General features: G+C 38.7%; 2 protein-coding genes across 3 annotated transcripts; both read right to left on the bottom strand.

Annotated features, from left to right (window-relative positions):
- Window positions 1-13,655: 13,655 nt before the first annotated feature.
- LOC131538702 (uncharacterized) lies at window positions 13,656-15,834 on the bottom strand. Of its 2 annotated transcripts, XM_058772739.1 has the most exons (4): window positions 15,674-15,834; window positions 15,177-15,371; window positions 14,859-14,938; window positions 13,656-14,549 (listed from the first exon to the last, which is right to left on the bottom strand). In XM_058772739.1, the coding sequence occupies exons 2-4, from the start codon at window positions 15,177-15,179 to the stop codon at window positions 14,030-14,032; spliced, it is 603 nt and encodes a 200-aa protein (XP_058628722.1). In that variant the 5' UTR covers window positions 15,180-15,371; window positions 15,674-15,834; the 3' UTR covers window positions 13,656-14,029. The 2 variants fall into 2 exon arrangements, with proteins under 2 accessions (XP_058628722.1, XP_058628723.1); XM_058772740.1 differs by lacking the exon at window positions 15,674-15,834 and having other exon boundaries at window positions 15,177-15,405.
- Window positions 15,835-18,279: 2,445 nt separating this feature from the next.
- On the bottom strand, window positions 18,280-21,602 carry LOC131538701 (uncharacterized). Its single transcript, XM_058772738.1, has 2 exons — window positions 21,017-21,602; window positions 18,280-20,490 (listed from the first exon to the last, which is right to left on the bottom strand). Exons 1-2 carry the CDS (start codon window positions 21,573-21,575, stop codon window positions 19,142-19,144), a joined length of 1,908 nt encoding a protein of 635 aa, XP_058628721.1. The 5' UTR covers window positions 21,576-21,602; the 3' UTR covers window positions 18,280-19,141.
- Window positions 21,603-22,024: the final 422 nt, after the last annotated feature.

Here is a 22,024-nt window from a genome sequence, read left to right as displayed (position 1 = left end):
GAGCATTATTAGATTGAGATATCTGAGATCATCTCTATAAATGTTGTTTATCATTCCAGATATCTCAGCGCTGCTTCAGAATGACTCTCTACCCTGCCCTAAAGTAACCGTGAACAGCTTCAATGTTTCATCTGACACAAGGTGAGTTTCCTTTTGACCTCTGCTGCACTCTTCTATTCAAAATACACCAATCAAAAAAGTACTTTAAAAATAAACACTATATTTAAGAAATAACATCGGAGAGAACATGCTGTACTGTTTGTTACTTGTGAAAAAATCAGCTGAAGGATGACATGCATAATTCAGTTTTTTGTCTGATGCCAATATAATTAAGTTTTTGTTATTCTTTAACCTCCTCTTCTTTAAAGATAAACGCCTTTCTTAGAACTGATAGGAAAATACAGGATTTAACCTGAACATTTACATAATGAAATTAAGCAGACAAAGATATACAGTATATTAATATACAGACAGCAGAATGAAACGACATACTGTACAGAAAAACTTAATGCGCTGCTGTGCAGAAGAGCCTTTCAACTAAACCTTTCCTTCTTAAACTCTGAGCAAAGCATTGTTAACACATGAGAGCAATTCAAACACCAAAATCAACTCAAAGGAAACCAAAAGACAAACAAGTGGTGATCTAGAGGAGAAGTTCACGTTAATAGTTCCTAAACTGCACATCAGCATACTGTAATATCTCTAATTAGTTCACCACAATTCTGTTCAGTTTATAAACCATCAAATGAGGTCAAACAACTGGAACAGATGTGAGTTAGAGGTGCAGGCGACTCCTGTGATCCCAACTGTCCTCAGTCAGCATGTTTATGATTCCCTCGCATACAGGTGTGGCCTTTAAGAACTGAACGGGACATTTGGACATAGTTTATTTTAAATTAAACTGAATGTACATTTAATTGGGCCACATTGCTTTTAGATTACAGGCTCTTCAGTTTGATGATCAAAACCTAACAGTATTTTTGTTTGTTGCTTAGAGTTGTTCCCACACCTCAGTCGACCTCAACAACTACAACAACTCCCACAACTACAACAACTACAACAACTCCCACAACTACAACAACTCCCACAACTACAACAACTACAACAACTACCACAACTACAACTCCCACAACTACAACAACTACAACAACTCCCGCAACTACAACAACTCCCACAACTACAACAACTCCCACAACTACAACAACTACAACAACTCCCACAACTACAACAACTACAACAACTCCACAACTACAACAACTCCCACAACTACAACAACTCCCACAACTACAACAACTACAACAACTCCCACAACTACAACAACTACAACAACTCCCACAACTACAACAACTACAACAACTACAACAACTCCACAACTACAACAACTACAACAACTACAACAACTCCCACAACTACAACAACTCCCACAACTACAACAACTCCACAACTACAACAACTCCCACAACTACAACAACTCCCACAACTACAACAACTACAACAACTCCCACAACTCCAACAACTACATCAACTACAACAACTCCCACAACTACATCAGCTAAAACATCTCCCACAACTACAACTACATCAACTACAACAACTCCATCAACTCCCACTACACCCGCAGCAGAGCCCACTGAGCGGTAAGACTACAACATTACTTCACTTCACATTACGTTTAAGTCATTAAGCTAACTAACTATTCATAATCAGTAAATTGGGAGTTTATTGAGGCAAAAGTAAAATTCGTAAATACTGAATATGTCTTCCCCATGTAAAGTGTTACTGCATCAAACAATGAGAGTGATTTTGAACTAAAGAAAGCTGATTGGTGAAAAATATATGTTGAGGGCCAAAAGCAAAATATAACTTCCAAAAATACATCTGCATAAACCCGCAGTGTCACCATATAATAACGCCAGATTGTTTAAAAACAAATCCTGAAACATAAAAATCCAAAACCTGCCATTCTGTGGATCAGGATCTGACTCAAATGAAGTGTGAACCATGAGTCTTTCACACAACTGCTGATTTCTGTCGTTTGTGAAATGATTTATTGCACGCACCTTACAAATGTACATTATTAAAATATAAGCAGTTAAATTTGTGTTTTTCTATTTAATAATGTTTATCTTCCTATTTGTACTTCTCTTTCAGTGAGTGTCTGGACATATTTTGCAGTTCCAGTGTCTCGACTGCTTCCACTCTGATCATCTCGGTGCTTTGCTTTCTTCTGCTAGTCAGTTAATCATGACGAATCTCTATTATCACTGCTAGTGTCTGACTGTTCAATGGCATTCAGCCATCCAGTATGTGATAGAACAGAGATTCTTACATGGATTATGGGACTATCTGTATTCATTTATGTATAATCAATCTTAATCTTAGCTTTAATCATAATAGTTATCAATGTATTGTAATGTTAAGCTCTTATTGTAATAATAATGAATGATTCTCACATTCTCTGTAGAGGTTTAGGTAAATATTTACAATAGTTGTGGCTTAATGTAACGGAGGCCAGCTAGTAGGTGCTGTGCAAGTAAACTGACTGACGCTAGTGGCTGCAGCCATTTAGCCTCCTGGTTAGCGCGTCTGCCTCCCACGCCGCCTTGCACTACTTTAACACTACTAGTAAATCATAAAAGTAATCAGATTTGTAAATATGAATAAAATCTTCAAGTGTGAAACATGTCTTTGAAACAAACAAAAAATATATATATTTTCTTTTTGCATTGAACATTTACACTGATAAATTGCACTGATTAAATAAAATGGAGTGCATTAACACTGCTGGCATTTTAATGCATTGTATTTTCAGGGCTTGCATTTTTGTGGCTGAGAATAAGCACAGTTGTATATGTATTATTATAAATTCACTAATTCATATTCACCTTCCAGATTTAATTTCCAAAATATTCTGTCTGTTAGAAAAAAACCCCACGATAATATTGAACAAGCGATTTTCAGTCCATTTTATTTTGCTTTACAAATTCACCTGTCGAGTACTGATGCATCTCCATCTGAACTGCAAAAATGCTTTTCTTACCCCTTTGGCAGATAATTTTGCTTAAGTTATTATTATTTCTTACAGAAAACGACAATATTTTATGCCATTTTATTAACTAGTAAATGTATCTTGATTTAAGAATTTGTAGGTATTTGACTGGAAACAAGACAAAAATAGTAAGTAAGAAAGGCATTTTTTGCAGTGTGCCATTAGTGACCTGACCAGCAGGTGATGACAAAAACCAAAGCAACAGGTAGAATCATTCATTCATTCATTCACAAAAACTGATTTACAGAAATGGAAAAAGTGGTAAATACAACCCCAGATCAGAAAAAGTCTTTACATTTTAGTTAACAGAAGTACAAAGAAAATGTTTTCACTGAAAAAATTAATTATATTTTGTGAATATATATATAAAAATAGATTATGATGGCTGCAACACATTCTAAAAAAGTCGAGACAGAGGCAAAATAAAAGTAAAAAGGTTATAGAATATCCAAATGAATTTCATCCTGAAGTGGAGGTGACCTAAAGCTTACAAACATTTCCAAATCATTCTCACTCACTCTTTAACTCTTTAACATTTTCTAGTAAGCTGATTTTATTTATTTATTTTTTTTAAGATTTTTAAAGATTTTTCATTTTGGCATTTTTGGCTTTCATTAGAATAGGACATTATATATTAACAGGAAACAAAGTGGGAGAAAGACGGGGCACAGGATTGGGAAGGACCACGAGCCGGGACTCAAACTTGTGCCGCCCGAAGCACAACAGCGCTATATTGTGCTGCCCTCAAGACTATCGGAGTCAACCCTTTCCCCCCAGTTTTAGAGGGTCATCTTACCCCAATGGTTTAAATTCGAGTTTACACTTCAGAAAAAGTAAAGATACATTTTCCCCTAAAATCTAAATGAAGTATTCTGCTCTTAAGTCTCCAATGAACAAATATGTGTAACGGGTATGGAAAGTAATGTTTATTTCATATGTAGAATTACACAAAAATGTTCACAATGTATACCTGATGTGCCTGTCTGTGTGCACCTTCCCCTTTAAATTTCTGACAGCAGCATTAGCCTTAATTTCCTGTCTTTGCACCTCCTCTTCCCTTCCTGCACAGTCTGTGCATGGGAGAGATGGGTTTCTAATGAGCTCTTATTAATCTAATTTAATCTTTGCTTTAAAAATCACTTTTATACTTTTATACTCCGTTTAATTTTACGTGTATATTTGATTATTTCTGTATTTTCTAGTGATGGCGAAGTGAAGCGTTCTGAACCAATGAAGCGGAAAAAGGTTCATTACTCCAAGCGTTTTAAAACGGTTCATGCTGTGGCCATCTTGTGGTGGAAAAAAGAATAACACCTTCCAAAGTGCTGTGATTCATTACAGCTGCTGGTTTCACATCTGGTTCTACAACTGATTCCTTGTTTTAATTTATTGTATAACCATAATGCATTGTCAAATTCATTCATTCAACTTGAACTCGTGAATTAAATCTGTGATCTCCCAGCAAACATTGGTCTGACAGCAACGTCGTGTCCCTGGCCAGAAATAGTCGCGGTAGGACGACATATGTAAAAATATGTAACACAGAATATTTCCTAAAAATGCATTCAGATACGTTTGTACATGTCTATAGTTCTCTGGGGTTGCATGTATAATTGTTACTTTGACTTTTAGCTACGTGTAGTTCAATATATACCCTGCTGTGATTCAGTTGTGAGACGACGTCCAGTAGGTGCACACGTGCATTTATAGTCCATCATGACCCTCTATGAAATCCTTATGAAATATGCAAAAACAATTGTGCTTACACCTTGGTTAATACTGCAAAAATTAATTTCAGTTCCCCAAGTAGTTTTTAAGAGGTTGTGAATAGACGTCCACTGACGTCCTTTACACGTCTAGTCAAGCACCCATACAAATGATAATAAAAAAGAAAAAAAAAGCGTGGGAATCTTTAGAGAAAATTTAAACAAACACATGACCGTTTGTATTTTATGGATTAAATGAAAATGAAAATTCAAATGCCTAAAAAGCTCAGATAATATATCAAACTCTCAATCAAATGCTCAAACTATCAAATAATAAATCAAACTATCAAAATGGCTTCTCAAATGCGAAATCAAATGTGATTTCATTTCCTCATTCGGCAAAGCACAAACTGTGTCAAAAAACAAATAAAAAATCATTTGTATTTGATATATAATTTTCATGATCAACTCAGTATAAACCTGTCATAATTAAATGATAAATCAAATGCTCAAACCAACACCGCAAATGACAAATCAAATGCTCAGATTTTTGCTCAAACGGAAACCGAAAACGGCCATTGATAAATCAAATGCAAATGAAGAGTGCCAATCAACTAGCGTGGGCGGAGCTTTAAGGCGGAACTGGGTACCTCATCCACTGTTGAGTAACTTCTTTTGAGTTTTTTCATACAAAATGGACAGGAATTTAATTACACAACTTTTAAGGGACGCTACCGAGGCCCTGGAGCACAGTTCATCATTATTGACAACCGGACCTCCCCAACAACCTACGGCTGAATGTGCTCCAGATCAACGGGCATTTGGTGGGGTACAAGGCGAGTCTAATCTCAGTCAGCCTTGTTGTTATCGCTTCAGTCCCCTTAATATCTGAGGTAAAATCAATCGTCATGTTTCCGAAATAAATGTTTTTTTTGTTTCCAAAAAAAGCTGTTTGAACTTTATAGTTAGTAATAGTGTATTGATTGAGTGTATGAAATAATCGGCGACAAATAGAAATTGTGCAGCGATGTTGCGATGCGCCTCCCACAGACGGTTCACTGAGGACTGCGTCCGATAATAGGCCCCATCCCCCCTCCCGACATCAAGTCTCTAAAACATTATACAGTATAAACTTTGCATACTGCAAGGAGTTGTATGATAGTATGCACTGATCTATATGTAATGTAATAATATATAATCTATATAATAGATCATGGGTGGTATGCCATTCCAGACATAACTTATGTACTGATTTCAGTGTTACTTGAGTTATATTTAGTAGATTCTGGCAAATATTTTTCTGCATACAGAAAATTTGCATACTATGCACAGTATTCATACTGGATACTGCAGAAAAAGTAAGAGTAGAATGATAGTATGGCATTTTGAACACAGCACTAGTTTTGTGGTACTACATTTGCCATGTTGTCATTATCACGTGACCTACCAGCACAGGTCGCCTATGTAATAGGTGATATAAGGGACAAAAGCTAATAATTATTTGTTTATATTTAAGGCATTGGCATTTCAGAACTGCCTTAAATGTTGACATTTCTAGGTGAAGTGAATCGATTATTTTCGCCTTACCCTCGTCAGTCAGTTAATCAACTAAGAAGAACTGGGCATTTCACTCCATCCCAAACTCCTAGAATGAAGAAAAAGTGTGTCATACACACACAGATTTTTTTGCCTAGCCAGGCGGAAAGAGTCAGAAATACCAAAGGTGCCTGAAAAATTTCAACTGGAAAGAGCAGGACTAGGAGAAAAGAAAATTATTTTCTCTGGTGAGTATGCACTGTAACAGGTCAGTTACCCATTTGATATATCTTATTTTACAAGGACATTGTGAGAATAACATAGTGTTTCATATAGGGATGCACCGATAGGTTTTTTTGTTTTTTTTTAAAGTTTGATGTGGTAGTAAAACCATAGACTGCTGATTTTTGTTCATGGTATTTCAGCTGCAACAGAATGTTTTGCAAAAAGACAGAAAAAAATATATTTGACATCTAAATGTTTGAATACATTTTTATATATTTATGTGTGGTGACAAGACTGTAAATTACCATTTTCAATGTACTTCCTGAGGTACGATGACATCTGGCATTTCAATTCCAGAGGAACCTCGTGAACATCCTCATGAGATGATGAGATGATGATCCAAGATGGCGGCGCGAGTACATCGCGAGGCTCTGGGTCTCTCCAGATTTTGCAATTTTGCGGTATTTTTCTTACTCATCTCGGGCCTGTTCGTGCAGAACAGTTGTGCCTTTACATCGTACACCCGTTGTGAGCTTTTGGATATCGGTTTGCAATTTCCGACACTTTTATGGACAATCTTGACTCCTTCCTGAGATCGCTAGGACACCGAGGCTATGCACCCTACCCGGCCGGGCGGAAGTGCTCGCAGGCGGCGTCGAGATCGTAAACAAAGGCGGGGGAAGCGCGGAGGACTAAGAGCTAAGCTAAGGCTAACACCACACTGGCTCTCTTTACCCAGCATTTTCCTTGCCAATGTACGGTCGCTAGTGAACAAAATGGAGGAGATTCGACTCAGCATCACACACAGCAAGAAACTTTTGAACTGTAACGTCCTAATCTTCACGGAAACCTGGTTAAACAGCGGAATACGGACACCGCTATTGAGCTAGCGGACGCCACACACTCGGGCGGATAGAACATTAGATGGCTCCGGTAAGACCAGAGGTGGTGGATTGTGCATTTACATTAACAAAGCTTGGTGCACAAACTCTGCTATTGTTGGGAGTCATTGTTCAGCTAACCTTGAGTTTCTCATGGTTAAATGTAGACCGTTTATCTACCGCGGAGTTCACTTCCACCATTATAACTGCAGCCTATATTCCCCGGATGCTGATGCCAAGCTTGCTATGAAAGAACTTCACGCAGCCATCAGTAAACAACAGACTGATCACCCGAAGCGGCTTTTATTGTTGCAGGTGACTTTAATCACTCAAACTTAAAGTCAGTGCTACCCAAGTTTCACCAGCATGTTTCCTGTCACACCAGAGGAAACAAAACCTTAGACCATGTTTACACAAACATGGCTGGAGCTTACGTTGCGACACCCCTCCCCCACCTGGGACAGTCAGATCACCTTTCTTTGTTCCTCACCCCCAAATATGCACCCCTCATCAACCGTGTGAAGCCATCAGTGAAGACCATCAAGGTGTGGCCTGCGGGGGCAGATTCCACACTCCAGGAAAGGTTTCTACACACAGACTGGAGTATGTTTGCTTCTCAAGCCACCAGTGGCGCTCACACAGACATTGACTCTTACACCTCCTCTGTATTGGATCATATCAATATCACCATTGACAGTGTTACAACCCAGAAACAGATCACCACATATCCAAATCAGAAGCCTTGGATGAACAAGGAAGTGCGACTCCTGTTGAAGTCACGCAACACTGCCTTCAGATCAGGAGATGCACAAGCCTACAGCACATCCAGAGCAAACCTGAAGAGGGGCATCAAAAAGGCCAAGCACTGCTACAAGCTAAAGATAGAGGGACACTTTTCCAACTCTGACCCTCGACGCATGTGGCAGGGCATTCAGGCCATCAGTGACTACAAACCCACCCACTCCACCCCCGCAGCCACTGATGTCAACTTCCTGAACGAGCTAAATTACTTTTATGCTCGCTTTGAAAGAGACAACAGAGAAACTGCCACCAAGCTCAATCCCTCAGATGACCACCCACCAATCATACTCTCCTCCACAGATGTCTGCAAGGAACTGAGCGGATCAGCGCGCACAAGGCTGCTGGACCAGACAACATCCCTGGTCGTGTTCTCAGGGCATGTGCGGAGCAGCTCGCTGGGGTTTTACAGACATTTTCAACCTGTCTCTTGCCCAAGCAGTCGTACCAACATGCTTTAAATGCACTTCCATTGTGCCAGTGCCAAAACACTCTAGTCCGAGGTGCCCTAATGACTACCGCCCTGTAGCACTCACACCCATCGTCATGAAGTGCTTTGAGCGGCTGGTCCTGGAACACCTAAAGACTCTCTACCATCCACATTGGACTCACACCAGTTTGCCTACCGTAGCAATAGGAGCACAGAGGACGCAGTTTCCATGGCACTGCGCTCTGTGCTCACTCACCTGGACAATAAGAACACTTATGCACGTATGCTGTTTGTTGACTTCAGCTCAGCATTCAACACTGTCATCCCAACCAAGTTAATAGCCAAACTTGGAGACCTGGGCATCAATACCTCAATGTGTAACTGGATTTTGGACTTCCTGACCAACAGACCCCAGAATGTTCGATCAGGATTCACCTGCTCCACATCCATCACACTTAACACTGGTGTACCACAGGGCTGTGTGCTAAGCCCGTTTCTCTACTCCCTCTTCACCTCCGACTGCAAGCCTGTGTATGGATCTAATTCCATCGTCAAGTTTGCAGACGACACCACGGTGATTGGCCTCATCAGTAACAACGATGAGACTGCCTATAGGGAGGAGATCCAGCACCTGGCCACATGGTGCACTGAAAATAACCTGCTCCTCAACACCACCAAAACGAAGGAGCTCATCGTGGACTTCAGGAAGGAGTCAAGAGGCACACGACACCATCCACATCAATGGAATGGCTGTTGAGCGTGTCTCCAGTTTCAAGTTCCTGGGGATCAACATCTCGGCGGACATGTTGTGGAAAACCAACACCTCCAGCCTGGTCAAGAAGGCTCACCAGCGCCTCTTCTTTCTGAGGACACTGAGGAAGAATCAGCTCTCCTCAGCTATCCTGGTGAACTTCTATCGCTGCGCAATAGAAAGCATCCTGACCAACTGTGTCACAGTATGGTATGGGAGCTGCTCTGTTGCGGAGCGCAAGGCACTGCAGCGGGTGGTGAAAACTGCCCAGCGCATCACAGGGACTCCACTACCTGCCATCGAACACATCCAGAGGAAACGCTGTCTGCATCGAGCTCGCAGCATCTTTAAGGACTCCTCTCACCCAGCCCACAGACTGTTTTCTCTCCTGCCCTCCGGCAGGCGTTTCAGGTGCCTCCGGACCAGGACCAGCAGACTAAAGAACAGTTTCTTCCCCAGAGCTGTCTCTTTACTGAACTCTAACCCCCGTTGATCCACTTCCTCATATATTATTAACTCTTCTCTCCTACCTCACATCTGCCTTATTTGCACTACTGAATGTAAATTTTTATCACAGTAACAACTGTTTACTTTTGTATCTTGCACTACCATACCTAAATTGGACTATGCTCATTTGCACTGCCGACTGTTGTTACATTATCAATGCTTACATTAATATTTTGCACCGTATGTCTAATTGTAATACGCAATCACTTCCACTGCACTTTTACACCTTGTTTATAGTAACAGTCATCTGTATATATATTATATTGATAGTACATATCACCTGTAAATTCTGCCTATAGTAATAGCCATCTGTATATTTATTCACTATACATATTCACCTGTAAATTCTGTATATTTATTCACTATACATATTCACCTGTAAATTCTGTATATTTATTCACTATACATATTCACCTGTAAATTCTGTTTATATTAATAACCATCTTTCTATATATATTTATACATATACTCAGTACATATCCTTGTCCTGCACTTATTCAACCATTGTATATACTGCACTTGCTACTATTGCACTTCTGGTTAGACCTAAACTGCATTTCGTTGCCCTGTACCTGTACTTGTGTAATGACAATAAAGTTGAATCTAATCTAATCTAATCTAATCTGGCCATATAACTCTTTCCAAAACCATCTATCAACAAAGGAAATAACTAAACAGATGCTTAAGTTTTTAGAAGATGGGAAGATTTAGTGATTGATTGCTTATGTTTTTAAAACCACAAATATAACCCATTACTTCAGGCAGGATGATTTTGTCAGCCGCTCTCTGGAACAACACTGAGATGAGAGAAGGGCGTTCCTTTAACATAAGCAGGACCCCAGTGTCCTTCAGACCACGTTTGAGTTGCTTTATCTGCCTTTCTCTGCGACCAATAACCTAAAGAATCAGACACCATTTTGTAAGAAAGCAGACATTTATAAACTTATGTTTGTGGTTTATTATCTGGGGTTATTTTAGCTATTTGTTATTGCCCATTACTAGTCTTGTAGTGAACAATGGACTCTATGCACAGCCCACCGCCTACGTGTTTCCGCTAAAATCTCAGTTGTAGGCGAGCTTCCGGTTTAGCGTTCTCTGATAGCAAGCTGTGGTAATAGCGCGGTCTTTGTCAAATTTTCGATTATCTAGCGATTACAAGTAATTATTTTATATTATATATTTTATTAACTGTAGTAACAACATTTTAGTATATTATATTAAAATACAACATTTTATTAATGAGTTCAAGAAGCTTCAAGTGCCTTCGGCGTGAAGGTGCAACGTCTATGTATTGCTGTGTCCCATTATGTGACACATCCTCAAGGTTTAATTCGGTGGTTAGTTTCCATACTTTCCCTTTGGACAAGGAAACAAGTAAAAAATGGATTCACTATATCCGACGTGAGGATTTTAATATCACTCCTAACACAAGAGTCTGCAGTCGTCACTTCAAGAGTGATGATTTGATCGAGCCATCGACTCCCACAGGACGCCGGCTACTGAAGAAAGGTGCAGTGCCCACTTTGTTTGAGTGGAACAACTACTCCACTTCAGCACCAAGGCGCACCGGGGCATGGCAGAGGAGAGAAGTTTCCCCTCCACTGAACGAAGATCCTGTGCCTGTGGACCTCCAGCATGAGGAGCATGATTATTGATCATTTCCCGTTCCTGCGGCTGTCGATCTTTCTTTAGATCAGACTGAAGATCTCCGAAAGGAAGTGGAACAACTGAGGAAACAGGTGGAAGAACTGTCTGTCCGTCACAGATTTTGCTTGGGCAGATTTGCTGCATCAGACGATGACATACGGTTCTACACTAGGTAAGATTTAAAACTTATAAATAATATTATATCATTATTAGGATGCTGTATTATAATTTTCTGGTCTTTGATTAATACAGTATGTCCATGTAGATATTTTATTTACATGTCACTAAACCCGTATACTATACAAGTAAGCTACAATACAGTCTAAAAGTAAGATAAAACTGTTGGTCATTTTGTGATGTGTATTATCTCAAACATGTCCCACATCTTATGTAGGTTTGTGATGTACAATCACTTGATGGCGTTCTGGAGACTCATTGAACCTGCATCTCACAACATGGTTCGTGTGACCAGAGCAAGGGCAGCTACAACTAGGAGTCGAATTATAAAAACCTGGGCAAATTTTCTTTATACCGTTCTTGGATCAGTGCGCATCTGGATGTCTGAGGAGGCGGTCAAGGCTCACATGCGAAAGGAGTTCCAGGACTATCCAGACACACAAGTGGTGATCGACTGCACAGAGCTGCGGTGCCAAACTCCATCCTCTCTCCTGCTTCAAAGTGAAGTGTTCTCCTCTTATAAATCCCACTGCACCTTCAAGGGGTTAATTGGCATGGCACCACATGGCGCAGTCACCTTTGTGTCATCCCTGTATGCAGGATCCATCAGTGACAAGGAGCTTCTCAAGCAGTCTGGGATTGTGTCTCTGCTGAAACCTGACATGGCTGTTACGTCCACAACGTAATGCATTATAGGTTGGTTTCGTTGTTGCTGTTCTCTCTTTCTGTTTTAGGATTGGTCCTGGACATGATAGGAGTCTGCTGGTGGTTGGACCGGAGCAGAGACCTGGACTATAAATTCCCTGGCAATCCACTGGAGGGGGCTCTCTGCTTCTTTTATTGATTGCTCATGTCTGTTGTTGTGGTACTGTGCTAGCTGTTGAACATGTGGTGTGACAGAGTGTTTTCTGTTTTAACCTAGTGTTTGTGATATCTTGTGACACTGTGTGAGCCTTACTTTTAGGACCTTGATGTCTTGTTGGCCATGTCTGTAAACTATTCAACTGTTTTGGGAAGCTGTAAGGGGTGAGTGCCGTGTTTCTTTTGTAGGCCGGTTGGCTGTTACTTTTCTCCTGTTTATTGGGCAGATAAGGAGATAGGGAATTGGATTGTATGTTTTGTTTCTTTTATTTTGATTCGTAGGGAAGGTAGAACATTTGTGGGGAAGTTAGTTTGTTTGTTTATTATTTTGGCATTAGCTCACCCCTGAGATTTTGCTTCTGGATTCTGTGTATTGCTTTTGTATACAATGAGAACGAAAAACAGGTACACTTGCTTTGAAAACGAACGAGAGCAAGGAAAGAAAATAAAAAAAGAGAAATTAAGTTAACATGGTTGTTTCATTTATGTTACACTCTGACCTAGACCAGGGCTCGTAACATGGCTATTATGGTCGACAAAGGTTTTCTCGTGGACGACTGTGTGCCATGCAAAGTCTACAGACCTGCTTACCTGTCAAAAAGAGAACAGATGTCGGCTGGTGAGGTAAAGGAAACCCAATCCATTGCTCGACTGAGGGTCCATGTTGAGCGTCTCATCCGCAGGGTGAAACATCACAAGCTGTTTGATACAGTCATCCCTCTTTCCATCACAGGGAGCATCAACCAGCTATACACTGTTGCTTGCCTCCTTGTGAACTACCAGAATGGCCCTTTGGTAAAAGCATGGGCAAAGGATTAAAGACTAGACAAGACACTTGCTGTAGGGGACGGAACAATTTGAATTTATTTGTAGAGAATATAAATATGTTGATTAATTGTAAACAATTTTAATAATGTGTCTGTAAATAAATAACTTTGATACAGCATTTCTGTAAACATGTAAATATAAATAACTTTGATACAGTGTTTCTGAAAATGTGTAAATAAATAACTTTTTTACAAATGTAAATCAACTTGAATTTCTTTTTTTTTTTTTTTTTTTTTACATTTTAAAGGATCTTGGCAGGTAGAAATAAAAAAGAAATGGTCAGCCCTCTTTCTAATAGTTTTAAACATTCTGCAGTCTTTGTAGATGCGCTGGATCATCATGTCATCCTGTGCGTACACCACAAAATCACACCAGTCCAATCCCGAGATCAGCATCTGACCTTGCACTTGCCAGTAATAAGCATGCTGTTGTTTTAGCTCTGGTGTGCCATTCTGCAGCTTCAGGTAAGGGCAGTCAAAACCTGGTGCTCTGTGGGGTCGTAAACGATACCATCAGGAGAGGAGCCAAGCCAAGGTGCATCTGGGTGAATTAAGAATCCACAAGCGTAGAAGTTCACTCCACGCAACAGACAGTATTCCTCCACCGCTGCAGATTCCAGTTCAAGGCCTCTCTTCATGTCTGCTGTGTTCCCTTGTGGATTCTTTCAGCCAAGTGTTCAGCAGAGCTCTGCCCCCTTACATGGCAAACCTCTCCAAATCGTGACGATGTTACTCGTGGCTTTCTAACGGAGTGCCAATCCATCGAAGCACTCTGGTCTTTGGTGGCATGCTGAATCTTGTGTGCCGTTTCCAGAGTTATTGCCAGTGACTTCATGTGCAGTAGTTCATGTTTGCTATGTACAAATAAGCACACAGATGGGTCAAGGTTGTAACCATCTAGAGGCAGAGGTGGTGGTGGTGGGGCATCTTGATGGGGAGTAACGTTGCGTGTTGTTGCTGCTGGCTGTTGGTATGACAGAACACTCCCAGCCTGAACTTTACCGAAAGCAGAATCCACCATCCAATCATCACTGGACATCCCCATTGTGGTGACTAAAGGGGCTGTAGTGCTGGTAAAGTCCTTATACACCTCTGCCACTTGCAGGACTGAGAGGTCAGGCAAGTCGCTGGAAACACCTTTACACAAGGTACTCCTGAAATGAAAATTAGTAAAAACTAATAATAATAAAAATAGTATGAAAAATAAGTTGCACATTTTTATAGACTCAGTTACCATTCTTTATTGTATGGAGAAAAAAGATGCAATGAAAGTGAATAGTGACTGAAACAGTCATGCTGCCTAATATATGTTTTTGTGTTAAAAGTAATATGGGTTTGGAATGACATGAGAGCGAGTAAATGCCATGACTTTGTGAACTCTCTCTTTGTCCATATAGTAAACAATCCTAAACAATCCCATATTATACTTCTACATTAAGTAAGTAACTGATTGCACTGTGCACCTTAAGCCATCTGCGAGTTTCCTTTCTTTAGGTCGTGCAGATATAACCACCATCCCACTGACAGGACCTGGCCGGACTCCCTAGGAATACCAATAGTCACTTTAGTATGAACCAGTGTTTGCCAGACTTGTTCCTGGAGGCCCACCAACAGTGCATGTCTTGGACATCTCACTAATCTGACACACAAGTTTTAGGTCTTTTAAAGAGCAATGAATTGAATTTAAAACAAGGTCTGTGTGCCTCCAGGAATGATGTTAGGAAAGCAATCATTTAATATAATTTATTCTAAAAAGTTCTGAAAAATTCACTTAAACTTACCATTGTTCGTGGTTTGTGCCAGCTCTGCTCAGTTTCAGTACAGCTGCGAACTGGAGGAACTGCACTGATGCCAAGCTGAGAGTAATGTGCAGTCTGGTACAATAGTGCAACAATATGGTTGCACCGTGCTGTGCCAGCAACACAGGAACAGCTACACTGGGACAGTATGACAGGTTTGGAGTCCTTTAATGTAATCTGTAAAGATAATTAAACCATGACATAGTAAATGGATGGCCCCAAATGAAACAAATATCTATCTATCTATCTATCTATTTATCTATATAAATAAATATATCTATATATATAAAACTCTCTTTCAAAATCAGTATCTTTCTTTTAAAGTGCTAACTTTATTTACTGAATAGACTTATGCCTGCATTTCTAAACTTACTGTATAAATAGAAATTTAATAAAAAAAAAAAAAGTTTAGAAAATTTAAACATTTTAAAATATGAACAATAAATCCATCCTTTATTTCTCTAGTTTTGTCTCCCTACTCTCAAACTATGGCTTCTCTGTCTTCCTCGTAGATCTGAAACAAGTCGCCCTCACGCTGATCTCTCCTGTCACCTGATCCTTTTCAGAGACTGAAAAAAATGACATAGCTTTAAAGGGTCATACAGATCGTATTAACATAATATCATTAGCGAAATTATAAAAACAGAAGATCTTAAAAAGGTTAAGTAAACAAAACACATCCTATAAGTGTATGCATTGTCACAAACGAAGCTAGCTAACGTTAGCTTGTTAGCTTGAGAATACGTCCCTTCAAAGTTGTCGATATAGCTCGAAATATACAATTTGAAACCCTTCTCCTTTTTACTTGAAGGAGTGACCGATGCTAAATCTTATAATTCGATTGACATCGTTCACTGTAATCCGTGGAAGTTCTTGCAAGCAGCGAGTGTAAAATGCCATGCTGAGAGCGCTCATTGAAACGGTAGAGAAAAACTGCTTCCGCCGCAGCACCGGAAGTTGCGGAGTAACTGACACGAAACGCGGAAGTAGTCGTGCATCGAGTCCATTCTAACCACTCTGATCGTTGAGGTTCTCAGGGAGTGCACCAAATCTACAAATATAAATATTTATATAAGTGTTAACAATATAGTGTTAGTGAGGTCAGCAGGGGGTGCTCACCCTGTGGTCTATGTGGGTCCTAACAGGGACACTATACTGTAAAAAGCACCGTCCTTTGGATGAGACGTTAAACCGAGGTCCTGACTCTCTGTGGTCATTAAAAATCCCAGGATGTCCTTCGAAAAGAGTAGAGGTGTGACCTCGGCATCCTGGCCAAATTTCCCCATTGGCCTCTGACCATCATGGCCTCATCACTCTGTCTCCTCTCCACCTGTAGCTGGTGTGTGGTGGGTGTTCTGGCGCAATATGGCTGGTGGATGCTGCACACTGGTGGTGGTTGAGGAGATTCCCCCTTTCATGTAAAGCGCTTTGAGTACCCAGAAAAGTGCTATATAAATGTAACGAACGAATGAATGAATGAATTATAGTGATGTAGCTGCTTTAGAGCTGAAATTAAAGCAAATGAACAATTGCAGATTACTGTTTACTGTATTGCTGTGAAGCAGCTTTAAAACATTCTGCATTTTGCATACATTTAAATCAATAAAGAAATTATAATTTAATCTGTGTAACTGAACTAAACATTTGGGGAAAAAACATGATATTATTATATACAATTTTATGTTCAATTATCAAAGAAACTTTTCTCTGAGGAAATAAAAAATGCAAATGTGATTAAAATTTGAATATTAAAATTGCCTCCAATAAGTCAGATAAGATAGGATCAGCATGTTTATCAGTCTGATTCTCAGATTAAATTATTGTGTTTTGGTGACTCTGTTTTTTGTGTTTTGATAATAATTGCATGTATTATTAATGTGATTATTAATGTTATTACATAGTTTTACATAATTTTCATTCAGTGTAATTTTCAGATTGAAACATTAAATGTTTGTCGTTATCATTTTTAAATTGTGGTTAAAAAAAAAAAAGTATGGAAAACCAGAATTTTTGGTTATTTTTGTTCCTCCAATGAAACAGTAGAGTCACATTATTTCAATAGAACTTTATAAAATACAGATTAATTCAAAACAGCTTCACTTTAATAAACAGGAAAATTACAGCATCAGTGTTGCAAAGTTCTTAAAGTATGAACAAATAAATTCAGTTTTTATTTCACATATAAAGCAGATCTACAAAAGACGATATAGTGCCATTATTAAAATCAATTTAAATAGTTTCAATAAAGCCATGTAAATTAATAAATGCATGTAACACAAATCCTTCACTTGCTCATGTAAAATAATTTCTGACTTCAGTGTGGCTTTACTGACATCTAGTGGTGAAATAGAGCAACTGACTGAAAACCTCAATGACTTTATTACAGATGACAGTCGACAATAATGAGAAACAGTTTGACAATGTAGTTGATAAATCTGAATGACACTATATGAATTACATACAGGACTATGAATTGCATGGATGTAATTAATAAAAGGGATGTCGCTTTAAATGACAGCTGGAATGCACCACTTTCAAGCTTAATCTCCGCAATTTCATTTTCATTGATTTTTCATTTGGATGCTAACCAGCCTTGAATCTCAGTTCTGCATATCTCATTGGTTTTCACAGCTTGAATTGGTTTTATAGTGTGTGTTACACCTGTAAGTAGATCATAGAGTCAACTGGTTGCAATTGGTTCACGATTAACTGGCTTGCGATACTTTTGGGAAAAGAGGCTTTGCATTTTGTATATGTGAGTGCCAATGTCTGTTTTGTCATTGTGCATTATGTAGTGATGCCCCCAACCCTACCCCCACAGTCAAGAAAATTCAGATTCCAGATTCTGTCAGAAGACATAGAAGATATTTCGGTCACACTTTATTTTAAGGTTCAGTTCTCACTATTAATAAAGCATTAACTACGACTTTTGCCTCAATAAACTCCTAATTTGCTGCTTATTAATAGTTAGTAAGGTAGTTGTTAAATTTAGGTATTAGGTAGGATTAGGGATGTAGAATATGGTCATGCAGAATAAATGCTTTATATGTACTAATAAATAGCCAATATGTTATTAATAGGCATGTGAATAGGCAACTAGTTAATACTAAGAATTGGTCCCTATACTAAAGTGTGACTATTTCTTTTACAAGTTTACACAACATTTTGTCTGATACCTGGAACTGTTATTGACTGTCATCTGTGATCTTAAGGGGAAGGAGAAAAGCAGGGAACAGGAGACAAAGTGATGGTAATAATGATCGGGGTTTATTGAATGATCTTATTTGTGTTCAGTCAGACTTTGTCGTGTGTTCATCTGACCAGCATTTAATTACAGCAAAAATTACTTCTTCACAACATCTTTCTTCACAGGAACCTTGAATTGGAAACATTCTCCTATCTCTTGACGACAAATATCCCTTGAAACCACACCATCATATTAAACAACAATAGCAAGCATTGCAAGAGCAAAGGAAATAAGTAAAATTATTTGTAATATAATAAAATGAAAAAAAGGTTCATTCATAAATGATTTTATGTTAAAAGTGAATAATAAAAGGATTTTTAAATGTTTTTTTAATGAATTTTATTAAATGATTACAAATAACTGAACAAAACAAAAAGTAATAGAAAATAACAAATATATGGTTATTGTCTTGAAGCTACACACATAGGGTGGTACAAATTAGATCCTTAGATCTGGATCCAATTCATTACATATATCTAGAACAGGATATCAATAATAAAAAATGAATAAGAATCAATGATTAATATATCACTCATGTAAATAATAGAACGTTGAGCAACTAAATCAAACTTGCAGTTATTATGCAATATTATTGCAGAAAATTAACTTGCAATATTATTCAAATCAAATCTGGATTATTTTTCACTGCATGCCCTAATTTCCCATAATGTAGTTGTGTTTATATCAAGGACTCAATCATCTAGCTAAAAAAATTACTTATTGCCGCACCAAGACCTGCACCAAGACTTGCACCAGCAGCTGCACCAACAGGACCTGCAAGTAATCCAACAGCACCACCAAGAACACTACCACAGATTGCTCCTAAACCAGTATTGCTGTTTTTATTAGCTGCAGAAGCAGAAAGATTTAACTCTGGCTCATACTGCTTAGAAAACTCTGTAATTTCAGGGACCTTTTCTGTATGTGACTTATTTTCTTCTTTTGTTTTTTCCTCTATCTCAGCTCTGATTTTCTTCTCTGTCTCTTTTCTCGCTCTCTCAATCTCCTTTTGTATTTGTTTCTCCTCTTGTCGTTTTCTCTGCTCTTCTTCTCTCCGTCTCTCTGCTTTCACTCTTTCTAGTTCAGATCTCTGTTTAGCTTCCATCTCTTCTCTAGTTTTCTTCTCTGTCTCTATTCTCACTCTCTGCATCTCCTCTCGTCTTTGTTTCTCCTCTTGTCGTTTTCTCTGCTCTTCTTCTCTCTGTCTCTCTGCGTTCACTCTTTCTAGTTCAGATCTCTGTTTAGCTTCCATCTCTTCTCTGATTCTCTGCTCTTTCTCCTTCATCAATCTCTCAGTCTCCTCTTGTATTTGTTTCTCCACTTGTAGTTTTGTCTCTTCTTCCTCTCTCTTTCTCCTCTCTTTCTCCATTTGTCTGAATCTGTGAGCATCCTCATACATCTGATTACTGTAGTATCCATCATTTTGCTCTATCATTGTGTCAATCTTCTGCAGTAGATCTGTGTTTTGCTCTCTATTATTCTCATCTTCATTGTTGAAGACGTGAAATCTGTCTCCGCACTGCTGGATTAGATGCCTTAATTTAGCGTTCTTATTAATGAGTTCCTCTATGGGCTTTCCTTTTAACAGATCTCCATGAGTGAAGAGAATGATGGAGTATTTTAACACCTCCTGACCAAACATCAACTCAATCATCTGAGGAATCTGCTGCTCATGTTCAGTGAACCTCATATTCACAGGAAACACAATGAGAAAAGCATGAGGTCCAGGACTGGATAGATACACACTTTTTGCTATCTCCATCATTATCTCCTTATGTGTCAACTGTGTGTCAAATAATCCAGGCGTGTCAACTACAGACACAGATCTGCCTGAAACAATGCCGTGTTTCTCTGAACATTCACTGGTAACTGAATCCATACAAAGCTCAGATTTGAACTTTTTCTGTCCCAGTATTGTGTTTCCAACTGCACTCTTGCCAACACCACTTTTACCAATAAGAACAATCCTTCTGGATGAGAGGCTGTCAGCAGGGTTCTCTGGTTCATTACAAGTGTTTGGTCGGACAGAAATCTGTCTGGTCATCCTCCCTCCATGTGTAAAAGAGAAAACATATGTAACTAAGCAGTAATTTAGATGTGTAACATCTGTTTTGATGCACAGCCCTAAATTTCCACGTACAGCAAAAACCCCAGTGTTAAATTAACACTCCTCAGAGTTTCTTTGGGTCCATACTCAGGAGTATTAGAATTTAATGAGAGCTCAACTAAAGCAAACACCCATCTCCACAATTGTGACTTTAAAATGGTGACTCTTTTCTTCAGGTATTCTGCTTATTAATGTCAGGTGTCTTCACCAATGGTCAACCATCACTCAATTAATCACTTAATTATCTTCACTTCAGTGTTAATTTTAACACTCTTGAGTTTGGAATCAAACTCTGAGGAGAGTTAATTTAATACTGGGGTTTTGCTGTGTACAGGGTTGGGATATTACTAATTAACTATAATATTATATATTATTAAACTATACATAATTACATAATTTATATAAAAAGTTTGTTACAAAAAATATTACATGTTGTTTTGAAAAAAAAAATATTTGAAAAAGACTTACTCTTTAGCCCCAAAGATTTTTGGTGAATATTTACAAGAAGCAATCTAGCTTGGTCACTTGGTCCTCTCATCGTATTGTTGAACACGTGAAATCTCCGATTATATTTCTCAACAAGTGTCTTCAAACCTTCATTTCTATCAAGGAGTTCTCTTATGGTCATGTTTAATTCTTGTAGTTTGTCTCCTCCAGTGAAAAGAATCCAGGTTTTCTGCAAGCGGTTTTCTCCCAAGAACTTCTCAATCTTCTCCACAGTTTCTCTGTCTTCTTCAGTGAATCTGTCAGCTTTGATGACCAGGAGAAATGCACAGGGACCTGAATCGCATTTTTGGAAGACCTCTTCATATATCTGCTTTATCTTCTCATCACTCATCTCTGTGTCACAGAAACCCGGTGTGTCAAAAACATTGACAGGAAACCCATAGACAGCACTGGATTGCACAGCTACATTTCTCTTCTTGAAACCGAAAGCTTCTTGTCCCACTATTGTGTTTCCTGATGAACTCTTCCCAGCTTGTGTTTTCCCCAGTATCATCAAGTTTAAAGGTGCAGTTGGTTCCATTTTTGATGTGTGGATTAAAACTAAATAGTGAGAGACAGCACAAATTAATTTATATAGTTTATAATAATTTATAAGTTTTATATTTAATTTCTTTCTTTCTCTTTTTCCTCTGAAGATTTCATGCTTTGCCCTTCAACCACAATTCCAAAAACAAGTGACTATGTCTGTTTTTGAAGCAATTGATAGCAAAATTTTGGAAGAAATAGTACAGCACCTTACATCGTCAACCTGCTATCTTGAAACAACTGTTTAGAAGTGGTGAATGCCTCACTTATTTCTGGGATTTTTCCAAACTCCCTGAAAACTGCAGTTGTTAAGCCCCTCCTGAAAAAACACAATCTTGATAACACCATATTGAGCAACTATAGACCAATATCAAATCTTTCTTTTATAGGCAAGATTATTGAACATGTTGTTTTTAATCAGCTGAACTACTACTTAAACTCAGA

This window comes from Onychostoma macrolepis, chromosome 04 (genome assembly GCF_012432095.1).
Source record: "Onychostoma macrolepis isolate SWU-2019 chromosome 04, ASM1243209v1, whole genome shotgun sequence".
Lineage (NCBI taxonomy): Eukaryota > Metazoa > Chordata > Actinopteri > Cypriniformes > Cyprinidae > Onychostoma > Onychostoma macrolepis.
This window is presented reverse-complemented; position numbering and strand designations above follow the sequence as displayed.